At 40.7% G+C, this 16,857-nt stretch overlaps 1 protein-coding gene and 1 long non-coding RNA gene across 3 annotated transcripts; one reads left to right on the top strand and one right to left on the bottom strand.

Moving 5' to 3' along the window:
• The first annotated feature begins 4,984 nt into the window (after window positions 1–4,984).
• On the top strand, window positions 4,985–5,829 carry LOC125539635 (norbelladine synthase-like). The gene is made up of 2 exons (XM_048703133.1): window positions 4,985–5,263; window positions 5,365–5,829. Exons 1-2 carry the CDS (start codon window positions 5,080–5,082, stop codon window positions 5,652–5,654), a joined length of 474 nt encoding a protein of 157 aa, XP_048559090.1. The 5' UTR covers window positions 4,985–5,079; the 3' UTR covers window positions 5,655–5,829.
• Window positions 5,830–5,965: 136 nt separating this feature from the next.
• On the bottom strand, window positions 5,966–11,005 carry LOC125539636. 2 transcript variants are annotated; one of them, XR_007296918.1, is made up of 4 exons: window positions 10,788–11,005; window positions 10,041–10,114; window positions 7,889–8,120; window positions 5,966–6,911 (listed from the first exon to the last, which is right to left on the bottom strand). It is a non-coding gene; the product is annotated as an uncharacterized LOC125539636 (long non-coding RNA). The 2 variants fall into 2 exon arrangements; XR_007296917.1 differs by having other exon boundaries at window positions 10,792–11,005.
• Window positions 11,006–16,857: the final 5,852 nt, after the last annotated feature.

The following is a 16,857-nucleotide window of genomic DNA, read 5'->3' as shown; positions in this document are numbered from 1 at the left end:
CTTCTTCAGGAGCAGCTTGTTTAGCATTGCACCAGCACCTGCTCGCGCAACCGCACCTGCTCCCACACCTACTCCTGCACCTGCAACCGCACCTGCTCCTGCACCTGCAACCGCACCTACTCATAGCAGCCCGTCCTCCATCTCTGGCGTGCTCGGCGGGGCTTCATCTTTGGCTAAGCTCGACGCCCCCACGGTACCTATCACACCGGCCCTCTTCAATATATGTATAATCTCCCGTTTCTGTTGCCTTTCGGATGTCTCACGGTGCAGACATGTATTTGCAGGCCGACGTAACCCCGTGCACCATATTGTACACCATCAGCGGCCAGAAGGTGGACGTGGGAAATGCGACGATAGTGAAGCCGAAAGAGGAATTGTTCCACAGCCGACCGATCCCCCCTGACGTCTTCAAGGTTTCCGTGGCCAGTGTCAAACCGGTCCACGAGAATTTGGCTCCTCCGGTAGCACTAGGGGGAGATGACGATGAGACCCCGCGATGGCTTAGCGATTGTAGGAGTTGGGTCCTGTTGTGGCCGAAGAGTCTGCTTCGTCTGGAGGCGGCCGGGAGAACACCCACGACCAAGTAGCCTCAGCAAGGTATGAACACCAACACCCCACCTACCCAATTAGTGTCGCATGTCGTGCCGGGTGAGGAAGAGGCTCCATTAGTGGTTGATGACGTCGACGTCGTCGAAGAAGCAATGCACGATGCCATCAACGAGGATGATGACCCTCTATAGTATCTCAATACCGGCGCCTATGACGATGGAGGATTGATGGCTCGGCAGTATGAGTACTCAGGGTTTGAGCGTGATGAGTTGGTGCCTGAATTGCCAGAGGATGAACGTATGATAGGCTCACCTCCAGTAGCAAAGAAGCATAGGAAGAGACCCAAGAAAGGCAAAGCTGCTTCTATGAGTCGGCCGCCTCCGCAACCTCGGGTTGAAGACCGTATACCTATCATAGGTGCAGCGAAATACCATATCCCCGGTGATCCGATCCTACCTAAGGCAGCGGTAGAGGCCATATACGACGATCTAAGGAGACTTCATGACGATATGTTGCGGAGAGAGAAAAGCCTGATCGCCTCAAAAAATCTAGGATACCCGCTCTACGTGGTTAACATGTCGCAACAAAGGTTGTATGTTGACACATTCCCCGCGGAAAAGTTCTTCCTTCGATTTGATTACATCTTCGACATGTTTCACTTGAAAAAGCTGGATTTTATGCTTGTCCGCCTTTTTGCCTTGTACATGAACTACATCATCAGGATTGAGCAAATACCTTATATCTATGTCGCTGGCCCATACTTCATGCACGAGGTCTTCTTGGCATTCTGCCAAGAGCACCGTGAATAAGCAAGGAACTAAATCACCAATTTCATGGTCGGCAATAAGGACAAGGAGATGATTCTCCTGCCTTATCATCCCATGTAAGTCATCCGCGGATATCCTTCCTTCAATTTCAATCATTCATTTGCACGTGTGGAGGCTAATTTGAGGTGTACTTACTTTGCGCAGTGACGGGCACGCCATCCTCATCATCATTTACCCCCGATTCTCCCATGCTCTTTACTTGGATTCGTCAAAGAACATGAAGAAAAAGGATTACACCCACATCAAGTCTGTTCTCGACAGTGCTATCATAAGCTACAACCTACGGGGTGGAGAGATCATGATCAAGAAGACAAGGAACCGCGCGCCCTGCTTCAGCATAAGACCGACTTCTGCTGCATCCAGCAACCGAGAGGTACTCTCAGTGATGGATTCTATGTCCTCCACCACATGCTGGAGTACAAACGGGATCACCAGAACCTTCGCATGTCACCTAGATCCGGCGATGCCGATATTCTGCAATGGGCAAAGAATCTAGGAAATGTTCCGGATCATCGACTCTGAGCTAAGTTCTATCACATCCAGCGTGAACTTGCTCAAATCATCATGAAGGCGGTCCTCGAAAAAACAAGAATGTTCTAGAAAGAAGGGCAAATGTCGCGGGAAGACGTCCAAACACGCGTCCGCTCAACGTCTCGACCTGAAGCCTTTCACTTCGCTCGGGGACTTCCTCCCTGATTTAGATGGTTGGCACGACATGTTGGATTGATTGACGATGACAATGTGTTCGTTTAGTCACTACTTTCTCTATGATGAATCTTTGAATTTATGCACAACGAAACTTTGTGATGTACTTAGACCGTCCTCCTCAACTAGTCTAGAGGCACTCTAGTTAGGGTAGTTTGGGTATGATGAACTTTGTTATTATGTTTATGATATGTTGCTTCTATTTTTGCTAGCTCTGTCTCTTTCTGTTGCTCAACTATATATTATGTTGCATATTGTCGAATCATGTGACAATGCAGGTACATAGCTCATCGATGGCGAAGAAGTGCTACGCCGTGAACGTAGGGAAGGTTTCAGGAGTATACGACGAGTGGCCTAAGTGTCAGGCCCATGTGTATCGGTTTCCGAGCGATAGCCAGAGAGGGTTCGATGGCAGCGCCGAAGCGGAAAATAGTTAGTTTAGGTTCACGCTAGTGCGAGAGAAGGATTCGAACCGGCGCCTTAAGAAGTACTACATTATGTATGATGAGACATGTCAGTTAACTTGTATCGCTATATCATGATTATGATGTGACGACATGATTTGTGTTGGATGATATGATGAGACTATTATGTGTGCATATTGCATGTTTATGATACGATTAGAATACTGCATAGAACCTGTACAAAACATCGCAAATACGTACCCAAAAAATGTGAAAATATAGTAGTAGCACTCTTTAGCAGGAAGCAGCAGCGCAGTAAACAAGCGCTACAGCTAATTAGCAGCAGCGCTGGACAGGAAAACACTACTGCTAAGCCACTTAGCAGTAACGCTGGTTTGGACAACGCTACTGTTAAGTAGGTATAGCAGTAGCGCCTTACTAGTAGCGCAGGTGCCCGTGCTACTGCTAGGCATTTGACCTATGCTACTGCTAGGCTTTTCCCTAGTGGTGGAAGCACATGGAGTATTTTAACAAATCACGATAAATGTGTGTCCATCTCAAATAGGTGTGTCCAACAAGGATGATTGTGACAAACTAAAAGGCAAACAAAGCAAAGACTCATATAATACACAACGCTTCAAACAAAACTCATATCATGTGATGAATAAAAATATAACTCCAAGTAATGTTACAGATGGTTGGTAGAAGAAAGAGGGGATACCTTCTAGGGCACCCCCGAGCTTAGGCTCATGGGAGCCCTTGAATATTACCTTAGGGTACCTCGGGCATTCCCAAGCTTAGACTCTTCACACTCCTTATTCCTTCATCCATCATGGTCTCACTCAAAACTTGAAACCTTCAGCACACAAACTCAACAAAACCTTTGTGAGATCCGTTAGTATAATAACCAAATTACAAACTTTAGGTACTATTGTCAATCCATCCATATTTTATTATTGCATTATACCTACTATATTTCAACTTCTCCATGGCTTATACCCCGATACAATCCATAGTTTCATCAAAACAAGCAAACAATGCAACGAAAACAGAATCTGTCAAAAATAGTCTATAGTAACCTGAATTATGACTATACTTCTGTAACTTTGGAAATTCTAAAAAAATAGGATAACATGGGAAGTTTGTATTTAAATAATTCTTCTATTGGGCGCAAAAGTTTTTATTTTTTTCACAGAATCAAATCAACTATCATCCAAATCATCCCAAAGGCTTTACTTGGCACAAACACTAATTAAAACACAACCATAACAGTAGCATAACTATGTGCACACTCAAAAATAGAAAAAGAACAAGAAAATTAAAGATAACTATTGGGTTGTCTCCCAACTAGCACTATTGTTTTAAGCCCCTAGCTAAGGCGTAATGCATAGTTTCAAGTGTTGTCATCTTTCAAATTGATTTCGTAGGTGGCCCTCATAATGGATTCATATAGTGGCTTAATTTTCTTTCTAGGGAAGTGTTCCATACCCTTCTTTAATGGAAATTGAAATCTTATACTGCCTCCGTTTCTTTTTACTCCGCATATAAGATTTGGTCAAAGTCAAACTACACAAAGTTTGACCAAATTTATATAAAAAAATATGAACATCTACAATACTAAAATAACATAGTATGAAAATACGTTTTATGGTGCATCTGATAATATTGATTTATTGTGAATGTTTATATTTTTTAATATAAAGTTAATCAAACTCTACAAAGCTTGACTTTGACCAAACCTTATATGCGGACTAAAAAGAAACGGAGGGAGTATTTCCTTCTGTCATATCAATAATCACACCTATGGTTCGTAAGAACGATCTACCAAGTATTATGGGACAAGACAGATTGCAATCAATATCAAGAATAATGAAATCAACGGGCACATAATTTCTTATCATTAATTTCATCATCTTCCAAGATTGGGCAACATGTTTATGTTCAAGTTGCTTAAAATTCATAATTTAATTTCTAAGAGAAATAATTTTCGCGGGAGAAAAATACTTGGCAATAAAAGCATTTTCACACTTATCCCAAGAATCAATGCTATTACATGGTAAAGATGAAAACCAAGTTTTAGCGCGGTCTCGTAATGAGAATGGAAATAATTTCAATTTGACAATATCATTATCCATATCTTTTTTCTTTTGTGTGTCACACAATTTAACAAAAGTGTTAAGATGGCATGCAATATCTTTATTAGGACTACCAAAAAATTGTTCTTTCATAACGAGATTTAGCAAAGCGGCAATAATATCACACGACTCCGAACTAGTGGCGGGAGGAGCAATCAGAGTACTAATAAAACCATTATTATTAATATTAATAAAATCACACAACTTAGTGTTTTCTTGAGACATCGTGAATAGGGAAACAAGTAGACAAGCAAACCTTCCGGTTGACTATATCATATAAACACCAGGTTTCTTTTAACATAGATTGTCTATTCACACTGTAATGTTCTGGCGGTGACATCTCAGCCTGTCAGCCACATATTCCAACAACTGCGATGACTTGTGTTCTACACAGAAAAAAAAATCCATGTAGCGAGAGGCTAGAACTCACTGTGCAATCTTTGGCAAGACACACAGCCAATGAAAGGGAGCCTCTGCCATGAGTTCGAGACAGGCCTCCCCGCAGCCGATGTATGGGAGATCTATGGAGGCCTCCGTATTGGCCAGTTGGCCCCTGAATTGCTTCCCGATATGCTCAAAAAGGTCAAGCTTGTTGATGGAGATGGCGGCGTCAGAACAGTTTTGCATCTCACCTACTCTCCTGGTTAGCACCTGAACACAAACACTTCAGTTATGCCTTTTCTTGGCTTTCACAATATATGCATCAGCTTCAGGTAATTTCATTTTGGTGATTGATGTTGCTAGGAATTCCTGGATTCGAATATCAAAAAGAAAAGTTCATCAAGATTGACAATGAAAACTATGTCAAAGAGGCACTAGTAGTAGAAGGAGGCGTTCTAGATCATGGATTTCAGAAATGTTTGGTACGATATGAGATTATAGGGCAAACAGATGAGACATCCACAATAAGATCAACCATTGAATATGAAATTGATGACGACAAGACAGATAACGCTTCCTTCGTCAGTACCAGTGGTGTAGCTCATATTGCTGAGGCCATCACAAAGTATATCAAGGCACAGAAAAAGCGTTGAGCAAGCTCGTGAAGAAACGTTGTAAGAACAAAGCATTTCCCACAATGTAAAATAAGTTCAGAGCAACTTCCTTTATAGCTTGTTATTCGCTGTATTGCTGTTTGTAGATCTTGGACTTGTTATTCACTGTATATATATTGGATGGTTATATGATCTTGGGCGGTTGCGATTTACAGTCATGTGTAGTCGATGATTTCGATGGTTCTCGACAGGATGCAACTTTGGGGACACAATAATGGTGCATCAAGCATCAAATGAGTGTGATGCGGGGGAGAGGGGGGGCTCCACCTGATTATATTTCTCAATTTTGTAACCCAACGTTTGCCTGATTACAAAGGTGAATTACATAAGCACGTGTAATCGTGATAAGAAATAGGAACGCCATAAGGAGGCGGCCTGTTTGTGCGCCGGCTTCTTGATCCGGTGCGTCCAGAGTATGAGGTCGTCAATGATTCGCTTAAGGGTGAAGATGATGTGATGGTAAAAAGGGTCAATTTCATACTCTTGGGAAAATACATAGCTGATAAAACAAAATCCCAGGCTATATCCTTTTGCAAGAAGCCCAGGTTGCCAAAGTTCCCGTCTGAATGAATTTCACGATCAACCTTCAGCAGGAATTCTTGGGCCTAATCTAATTATGTACATCACATATTCACATCCAAATTCCAAAATATGATCTCACATACAAGGGGCACATACAAGTTTGCATGAAGTATTGCATCTTTTTTGTTTCTAAACTGACTTAACTCTATGCATTTATTTAAAAAAAGATATTTCAGTATAAAATACTTAAAATATTTTTTTAGAGAAGGTAGAGCTCCCTACCTTATATTCAGAAAAGCCACAGGGGGCGGGAAGCACAAAGAGGGGCACAGACTGGGGGTCTGGGAACAGCCAAAAGATGGAACGAAGAACCAAAAGAACGAGAACAGAATAGAAACCACAAAAGAACTGGCCGAAGGCTGAATTGAAAACTGGAAAATATGCCCTATTCGACTGTAAATTTGTTGACCCAGGCAAGAAGCGTGGTCTTTTCTGAATCCTTCCTTGAAGGGCAGTTCCACAGCCTAAGGTTGTCACAAATCCTGACTTTGATCACCACAGTGGGAGTCTGTATTCTGTTGAAAACGGTGTCATTTCTAGTCCGCCAAAGTTGAACACCACAATCTGCAAACATGACTGGCCAGAGACCAGAGCGATGCTGCGAATGAGTATACTGGCGAAGTAACTGCTTGCTGCTTGCTAGGGATTCCTGGCCTGGAGAAATTCAGCAAGGTCGACAATGAAAACTACATCAAGGAAGCAGAAATGATCAACGGAGACATTCTGAAGCTCGGGTTCCTCTATTACATGGTCAGGTTTGAATTCATTGGGAAAGGACCCAGTTCTTGAGTAATAAGATCGACTATTGAGTATGAGATTGATGAAGGGAACCCTGAGCTTGAAGGTATGGTTAGTGCCGCACCTATGGCTGCAACTGCTGAGAAAATTGCAGGATACATCAAGTAGCAGAAGATTGCTCAGAGCAATTAATTCTTGCAATAACTCAACGCAAAATGTGTCTATACTGACAGATAAAAGTCTGATTCCATGTTATTTTCCTTGCACAAATATTATGTGCGAATTTGAGAGCCAGATCAGACTAATGATGAAACATAATAGGATAGTATGTTTGAGCATATGAACGCCACCCATAGTGATACACAGATATTGTGCGGTCCATGTACCTTAACTTCCTATCGTTAATGAAGCTAGGGTAACTCTTTTTGATGATAAAATTTACCTTAAATTTCATGATGTATCATCACATACTAGGAAACGAGTCTCATTCATAGGCATTTTGTTCTTAAGGCCAGTTAAGCCAAACGAGGACAAGATATAACTTAGATTGATGGTGACATGGCACCTTATGGTTGGTTACATCATATAGACAATTAAAGCAGTGCAGCTGCCTTTCCTCGAAAAAGATACTCGTGCATAGGCATTTTGTTGTTATTATGACCAGTCAAGCCAAATACAGATAAGATGTAACTCAGATTGATGGCAACCTGGCAGGCCTGGCACCTTTTTTTTTGCGAAAGCAGACCTGGCACCTTATTTTTAACTATATCATATAAACAGCGCATTGTCTATTCAGACTTGTCATGTTCTGGGGGTGTCACCTCAATCTGTCAGCCACATATTCTAAGAATGTAATGACCTATAAATCTGTGTACCGAGAAGCTAGAACTCACCGTGCAATCTTTGGCATTCCACCCAGAGCTCATAGAAGCAATGAAAGGTAGCCTTTGCCATGACTTCGAGACAGGCCTCCCCACGGCGGAGGTATGGGAGATGTATCGAGGTCTCCGTATTAGCCAGGTTGTTCCTCAATTGCTTCCCGATATCTTCAAAAAGGCCGAGCTTGTTGAAGGAGATGGCGGTGTTGGGACAGTTTTGCATCTCACCTTTTCTCATGGTTAGAACCTGAACACATGCACTTCAGTTATGCCTTTTTTTTGGCTTCGTAATATATGCATCAGCTTCAGTAATTTCAATTTCCGTGGTCCGTGTTGCTAGGGGTTGCTCCATTAGAATATCAAAAGGAAAAGTTCATCAAGATTGACCATGAAAACTATGTCAAGGAGGCCATAATAGTAGAAGGAGGCCTTCTAGATTATGGATTTCAGAAATATTTGATGAGAATTGAGATTATAGGGCAAACCGATAAAACATCTACAATAGGGTTTTCCCAGTCACGACGTTGTAAAACGACGGCCAGTGAATTGTAATACGACTCACTATAGGGCGAATTCGAGCTCGGTACCCGGGGATCCTCTAGAGTCGACCTGCAGGCATGCAAGCTTGTGAAGAAACAGCATAAGAACAAAGCAACCCCCACCCCCAAGTGTAAAACAAGTTCAGAGCAATTTTCTTTATATCTTGTTATTCACTGTATTACTTTTTATATTTCTTGGATAATTATACGATATTGTTGCCATTTGCCGTCATGCATAGCCAAGTATATGATTTCGATGGTTCTCAAAAGGATACAATTTTGGGGATGCAATAATGATGCGTCAAATGAGTGCAGTGCTAAAAGGGTTGATTTTAAGTTTTTGGAAAAAGAATGGCTAGATGATAAAACAAAAGCCCAGGCTACCCATTGCCAGAAGCCCAGAGTACCAAAATTTCCATCTGAATGGAACTTTGCGATCTACCTTCAGCAGAAAATATTGAGCCTAGGCCAATCATTTACATCACAATATTCACATCCAGAATATATCACATACACAAGCTTGCAGTGAGTATTACATATTTGTTTGTTCTAAAAATGGCTTGATCCAATGTTCGTAGTATAAAACACTAAACAAAATTTTGGGGGAAGAAACCTGGATGCATTGCTTTTTGCGTCAAGAGCAATGGCTCCACCTAATACGCACATGGAACAAACTCAGCAAGCGGCCTTCTTTTGTGAGAACCAAGGTTCAAGCCCTTGGTCCTACTCGTGGAGGTCTTACCACCGTGCTATTCTCGGTATAAAACATTTTAAAGTGTTCAATTATTTAAAGGATAAAACACTTCAAAGAAATGCAATACTTGAGATGCTAAGCTAAATGTAGAGAAACAATAGTGATGCAAGAAATTAAAGGCAGTAAAATTCAGGAACTAGAAAGTGGCAAGAGAAGATACAAAAAACTTTGTTTTGGTGCTCAGTCATTCTATATCTTGTATAAAAGGAACACCTCATGGGAGCTCCCCAATTGGTAAACAAGACACCCAGCAGTAGAAAACAAATACTCGGCCAACACAGCATCCTTGGAAGGCATAATACCCATCGCCTCCAACACAAAACGCCTCCTTGAGTAGCAGTTTCACCAGCTTCAAGCCAGCTTTTGTATTATCAATGTATGCCATACAACAAACTATTCAGAACACTTATCCATCTAGACCTTGGCAACACTTAAATATTTAACGCTTTAACCTACTGCAGCACAACAATGGTCTCCACGCAGACCACACTGTTTCTGCATCTCTGCATGCAGATGGTTGGTGGAAGTCTGAGCCATTCTGTAGATTTACCTTTCCAGGCTCATTGTGTCCATCGACACTGTAGAAACAGCCAACACGGCAGTGAATGACAAAGTCCTTTGGTGTAGTGGAGTGCTTGCACAACTCAGTTGTGGCCTTCTCAGGTCACAGGCATCTTGAGGCTGAATTTTGGAGTACATTGGAGGAATTGAAGTTTGGGTGTTTTTACCCTTTGGAGTAATAAAATAGTTGCAGTGGCATTTTTCAAAGTTTGGAAATTGCAGTGGCATTTTTATGAATCGCCATAATCGGAGTGGCATTTATCTAATTAACACATAGAAATATGACATAGGAGTAGTATTTTTACAGACATACCTTGGCAGGCCAAGTATCAGCTTCCTTCAAGCTCAAATTGGATTCAAGTTGATGCACTCAATGCATAAAAGAACCTGCAAGACCGAGAAGCATATTAAAATCAGTATGGGCTGCATAAAACTATGTGGAGTTGAGGTCTGTACTTGAAAAGCGACTATGTGCTTTGCTAATTATAAGATGGCAGGGGAAAAGCAGAGTTAATTGTTCAAACATCAAGGAAGCACTGTGGTTTTCTCAAAGTGCAATTTGGCAGTGTTAGCACAAACTCTACCAGTATACATATCTCGATATGCTACTAATGATAATTCAACAAACCAAAGCCTCAAAATAAGGGTCGAAGACTACCATGCAGATGAAATTCAAGAGATGGTAGTGGTTACGCATAAAGAAATGCAGGCATGGTTGTGTATCTTCCATCTCTGTTGTCTTCCCCTTTGCGGATATTTTTATTTAAGGCATACATGAAGTGGGCCATAAAAAAACATCCATATTCAGCTGGAATTAATATTCAGAGCAGAGATTAATTTTGAAGAAATTAGCTTCCAAAAGTTGTAAAAAGAATTTGGGGCAATGCTAAAATCTTAAAGCACCAAATTATAGCAGCAGATTTATAGAACCTTGTCCTTAATTTAGGGATGACCCATGCCCAATACACAGACAACATGAACTGATTCAGAAGTAATAAACGGAACACTGACAGGTAATAGAGAAAGTACATCAATATAGAACTTCAGTACATGAACCTACCTACCATTCCAACGACATTTTTGACATATCATATCGGCGAGATTAGGTGGAAGCATCACTCGGTATTGCCTCAGATGAATCAAGAATCCCATCCAGTTGCCTCGCCTCGTCGAAACGAGATCCGCCGACGCCGCGACGGAGCTGGCCGGCCCCGGCGGCTAGGGTTTTGGTCGGGGTCGAGCGAATTGGCCGAAGAATGCCGATGAGCAGCGTGACGATTACTTGGGCTTGGGCCTCCAGTTGTAACGGCCTCGTGTCTCTAATATATTGAACTAACCGCCTGGTCCTGGCCCAGATCCCTCCCCTCCGCCAAACCTATACGTGGAAAACCCTATCGGCCGCTCTCTGCGGCGAATTGTCGGGATTTCGCAAGTATGCGAGCGAGCAGACATGGGCCGGCCCACTTGATATGCGGCCAACGGTTTTGGGAACCTTCCCTGAACCGGGTTTTTTCCTGCGCTGTTTCCTTTCGGGCTTTCCCGGCTTTTTTGTTTTTTTTTGTTTTTTCCTTTTGTTTGTTCTTTTTTTGCTTATTTTTATGTTTCTTTTTTTCTTTTCTTTTTTTAACTTTCTTCTTTTACTTTTTTCAGTTATTCATTTTTCAAAATATGTTCAGAAATTATTTAAAAAATCATATTTTCCAAATGTTGTTCCAAATTTCACAAAATGTTCCTATTTTCAGTTTTTGGCCGGAAATAGAAAAAATGTTCAACATTCAAAAAAGTTTAGAATTTCAAAAGTTGTTCCCTTATTGTCAAAAAATGTTCCAAATTTCGATTTTTTTTATAATTTGCTAAATTTGTCCAACATTTGACAAAATATTTTCATTTTAGAATTTTCTTCAAGAATGTCAAAAACTGTTCCCATTTTAAAATTGTGTTCACAAATTCAAAAAATGTTCATATTTTTAAATTTTGTTCACAAATTAAGAAAAATTTCGGGAATTTCAATAATACTTCTTGTTTTCGAAGTTTGTTCGTGTTTTTAAAGTTTGTTCACAAATTCACAATATGTTTGGGGTATTTAAAAAAATGTTTGCATTTTACTAAAAAAATGTTCGTGTTTTCAAAATTTGTTCACATTTTTTCATAAAAATGTTCATGCTTCAAATAAGCACACGGTTTCAACATTTTGTTCGCAATTTCAAAAAATGTTCCAATGTTTCAAATTTTGTTTACATTTCCAAAAAAGCATACCAATACGTATTTTGTTTGCATTTTTAAAAAAAATTCACATTTTTAACTTTTTGTTCTGAATTTAGAAAATGTTCTTGTTTCAAATTTGTGTTCCAAAATTATAAACTATTCACAATCTCAGGAAATATTCGGTAATTTCAAAAAAGTTCGCATTTTTTCGCTCTGTTTTTAGAAAAAATGGATTTACAAAAATGATTCACTTTTCAAAAAAAGACTTTGGAATATCAAAAAAGTTGGCATTTCAAAACTGTTCGCAATTTTTTTTAAAAAAAGTTTTACAAATGTTTTCCAAGTCTCAACGAGTGCTATGTGTTCTTATTGCATTTTGCGCCTATATTTCTGTTAGATGATGTCTGGTGTATTGGTTATCCGCGTGTGGTTTGTAGCCTGCGTAGTGCGAGGTCTCAGAGGATCGAATTCTGCCTCCGTTGGATGTTTTTCTGTCGGGCGACAGAAAACAAGAAGCGGCACGTAGATGGGCCGGCAGGCGGAGGACTGCCCGCGTGAAACCCCGCCATTCTGCGGCAGATAGGAGCTCCCCCTATACGTGCCTTCCCCTAAAAAAATAAAAAAAATAAAAACCTATACGTCGCTTATTGCGACCTGGAAGGTAACGTCCCCTCAGGAGTTCCATTAGTGGGTCGGACCAGTTCAAACCTTTTACGCGGTTTTTTTTTCTACTGTGTTTTTCTATTGGTTTTCTGCAGTTTTTTTGTTTTTTCGCTGTCCATTTTTCCCATGGTTTTCCTTTCTTTTTTTATTTGGTTTTCAGTTCATTTCATCGGTTTTCTAGCGTTTCTGCATTGGTCTTCTGTGGTTTTTATTTAATTTATTTGTCACTTTTTCTATTTATTTTTCATCACATGTCCAATTTTTTCAATCCACATTGTACATTTTGCATAGACTTGTGGAACTTTTTTGATACAAATTAAACATTTTTGAAAATAGATTATGTACATTTTCAAATACATGTTAAGAACATATTTGTCACATACATGTTAAAAATATATTTAAATACAAATGAAAACAATTTAAAAAATAGCAGGGACATTTTTTCATTGTTTAATATATTTTTTTCAAAAATATCACAAACATATTTTAAAAAAATTGTGGACAATTTTTAAAAAATATCATGTACATATTTTTTGAATGGTATGAAACATTTTTGTTAAACTACCCGAACATATTTCTACATTGAATAACATTTTTGAAAAATTTGAGACGAGTGAACATTTTGTTAAAATGTCATATACATTCTTTTTGACTATCAAATTTTTAAAAGTTGTGCAAACATTTTTTATACGCTCCCTTGACATTTTTTTAATGCATGATAAATGTTTGAGTAAATTAATTTTTGAAATATACAATATATTTAATACTTTTGAAATGTAAACAAAAGTAAAAAGGAGAAGAACAAAAGAACAAACCTCACCGTACATCGACCGGCCCATCGTATGCTCGCTTGAGGCAATGCTACCTTCCATCTCGAGTCAAGTGAGATATAGGAGCCCCCTTCCTCCCCTGAGTTGCGCTGGCCTATAGACGTTCCTTTCTGTCGTGCTCCCACTGGAGACAACAAGCACCGGGGTTGTCACGCAGACGGCACCGTCTCTGCAACTTTGCATACACACGGTTGCTTTGGCATGCGAAAATAGTAAAACACCATTGTTATTTCCACCAGGTCACACAAAAAGAGTTGCAGAAAAGAACCAGAAATGTGTCTCAGCAAAAACGCGATGCCACAACACAATGACAATGATGCACAACAGGCCCCTTGTCTTGTGAAACTAACAATACTTCCCTTCAAAAAGGATTTTCTAACTTGGCATATGTGAAGTTAAAGTAGGTCTACAAAATACGATACAAAATCAAACAACCGGGGAGAAAACAAATGTACAAAACAAGCCCTAAGAGTGTCTTCAATAGACTTTGCTTCCCCAATAAATTTCTGATACTGAGAGGTTCGGTTGAAAAAGACTGCTCGAGCAGACCCCCTTTCCGAGAAAAAAATATAGAGTTCTCGATAAAACAACCCAACTCTCCCTAGTATATTAGAAAATTTACCCCTCTCTCAATACTTCTCCCAATAAATGTCGCGTCAGTGCACTGCCGATGGAGTCTGGCGCTCCGCCGTCGCTGCCGCAAATACCCACCACGCCCGTCACCTCCACACGTCGCCACCGTCCACTGCCCACCGCCGTCGGAGTCCTCCATGCCACCTCCAGAGAGAGGGGCATCACATTGACAATTGAGACATCTAGATTAGATTAAGTATTGAAAAAGAGATTATTTGGGGTTCTGATAAAGCACCCCACCTGCAAACCCCAAGGGTATTATTGGGAGAACCCTGATAACCATCTATTGGTTTTTTTCCTTTGGAACCTCTTGAGATGCTCTCAACATGTAATGAAAATTGCTTTCCAAGTAAAGATAGAACAAAAAAAAAAATCTAGAATAAACAGGGATCCACTTGGGTCTTGGGTATTTCACGTAACCCGTGCAGTGGCCGGCGATCTTGTCGCGACCACATGTTAATGGAATGCAAGGTGTTCCATATCAAAAAAAAAGAGAAAGAGATGGCAGAAATATTTACTCCCTCCGGCCCTAGAAGGAGACATAACCTAACATTGAAGAGGGCAATGTACCTTCTTTCTTCATCTAACGATACAATGATTGATGAATTATGTAACTCGTTTAGAAACATATCAGAATAATACACCATCAAATTTGTGCAACAATAAGATGGGCCATCTTGTATCTTCACTCCTGAATCATGATTATCCTTGTATCATGTTGTGTAACCAGAAGGGTGTTTGGCTCCTTCAATCTGGATGAACCTTTGTGTGTGTGTGTGTGTGTGTGTGTGTGTGTGTGTGCTTTAAAAAGGGCCTAATGCAAAGTTGCAAACGTACACAGGCCATCAAGTCTTTATTTTTGTGGACTGCCAGTTAGACTACACGGGCTTTAAAAAAACAAATGAAGCTAGGTCTTAGTGGGCGCAACGTACGCTAACAAGTGGGGGCATACAGCTTGTATACCCCGATCAGGTATAAGAGCATCTCTAGCACACCCCTTAAAAATGGTCAAACTCTTTACTCTTTGCGTTTTAAGGTTTTGGTCAAAAAAAAGTGTCAAGAACAGAAAAAGTAAACGTGATACAACCCGTAAATTTTTTAAAGGACACCGAAAATTCACAGCCAAGACCCTTATTTTTGAAGGTTGGAAGGTCGAATCGAGGGGGGCCCGTATACCGGTCAAACCTTGTCTGAGCAAACACGTTGCCGTGTAATTTGTCAGAACCCGCCCGAAACTCGCCGGAATTCGTCACTGCACACCTAAAAAGGTCGTTGGACCCCGAAATCGATCGCCGCCGGTTCAAATTGGATGAGCTTGACCTCGTCGTGGCTTCCCGTGACCTCGTCCTAGCCACCAGAATCCTCACGGTGCGACCGGCAACAGAGCAGGGCGCAGCCGGCGGGGTGCGGCCGACGTGGCAACGGGGCGCGGCACAACCGGCTAGGGGAAGGGACGGCGCCGGCTGGGCTGGAGGAAGAAGCTCTTATCCGAGTTTTACAGTATCTGTTTGGTCGTAGCTAAAATGGACCCTTAAAATGCTTTTTTTTAATTTTTATCTTAGTTTTACAGTTTATAGTTTTAAGAGGTCTGCTAGAGATGCTCTAAGCGAACGAAAAAAAATTAAATGGGGGGGCAGATGCCCCCACACCCATCAACGTAGGCCCGCCTCTATAATCACTGTCCCCGAAACAGTCACCTTTTTTACTTTGAATTATGTACTTTTCTAAAGTAGAGATATCGATCTAAATCATAACTTGGTTTTCATTCAAAAGTTGCTTATCATACATGCCATGTGGTCGGACCGCAGCGTCAACTAAATTGGGCTCATGGTGTCTTATTTTTAATTTACTCTCTTTTGCAGTACACAAAGTTGTTTCAGGCCATTTGAAAAAGACAAACAATTTATGTGAATTGAGAAGTGTCGTAGTCAGCTATGCAGCAGCGAGCCAAAATTTACTAGCAAAGCACAAGAAAATCACACTCCTATATTAACAATCAAACTAAAATCATCTCACAAAAAAAAGCAATCAAACTTTTTTTTTATAATATACTCCCTCCGTTTCAAAATATAGTGCGTCCACGCTTCCCGAGGTTCAACTTTGACCATAAATTTAACCAACCAGACCGACTGCGGCGGGAGAAAAAAATATATAATTGAAAACTTCTTTCGAATACGAATTCACTGATATAACTCTTGCTCCTGCCGCAATCGGTCTTGGGGGTTAAATTTACGGTCAAAGTTGAAGCACGAGGATAGAGGAAGCACTACATTGTGGAATGGAGGGAGTAGTAAAAATGCAAGCGCTGAAAGTGCATCGCCGAAAATCTTAAAATAAATTCAAAAACAATGCAAGCATCAGAAATTGAATTCTGATGAATTAAGAATACCACCGTCTCTCTAATAATATAACCATATATTGGTTCATGAAAAACAATCAAACTAAAATCACATTTGAATAGTCAACGGCTTAGATTGGTTCATGAAAAACAATCAAACTAAAATCACAAAACATCTGCTTTGAATAGTCAACGGCTTGCGGTCAAACCACTGCAGCATCCCGGAAAAGAAAAACTGCAGCAAGCCTGTCAGCTGCGGAGGATCCGTCGTAGCAGACGTGGATGCGTCCGCTTACCGTTGACCCACGTTTTGCGTCGAACAGTCAACTATGGCCGGTCACTGCTGCCCGTTAAAAACGAAGAGAGAGAGAGAGAGAGAGAGAAGTGCAAGTACGCCTTCCACTTTTTTCTTCGAGCGAAATACGCCTTCCACAAAACCCCCCTTCTCCAGCGGTCCAGCC

This window comes from Triticum urartu, chromosome 2 (genome assembly GCF_003073215.2).
Source record: "Triticum urartu cultivar G1812 chromosome 2, Tu2.1, whole genome shotgun sequence".
In the NCBI taxonomy this organism is placed as follows: Eukaryota; Viridiplantae; Streptophyta; class Magnoliopsida; order Poales; family Poaceae; genus Triticum; species Triticum urartu.
Note: the sequence above shows the minus strand (reverse complement) of the source record. Positions and strands in the feature narration are given on the sequence as shown.

Bases quoted from the DNA above. Each gene is read 5' to 3' on its own strand.
- LOC125539635 (XM_048703133.1), top strand. From the start codon at position 5,080: ATGAAAGGGAGCCTCTGCCATGAGTTCGAGACAGGCCTCCCCGCAGCC. The intron at 5,264-5,364 runs GTTAGCACCTGA...TGATGTTGCTAG, and splicing joins GCATCTCACCTACTCTCCTG to GAATTCCTGGATTCGAATAT.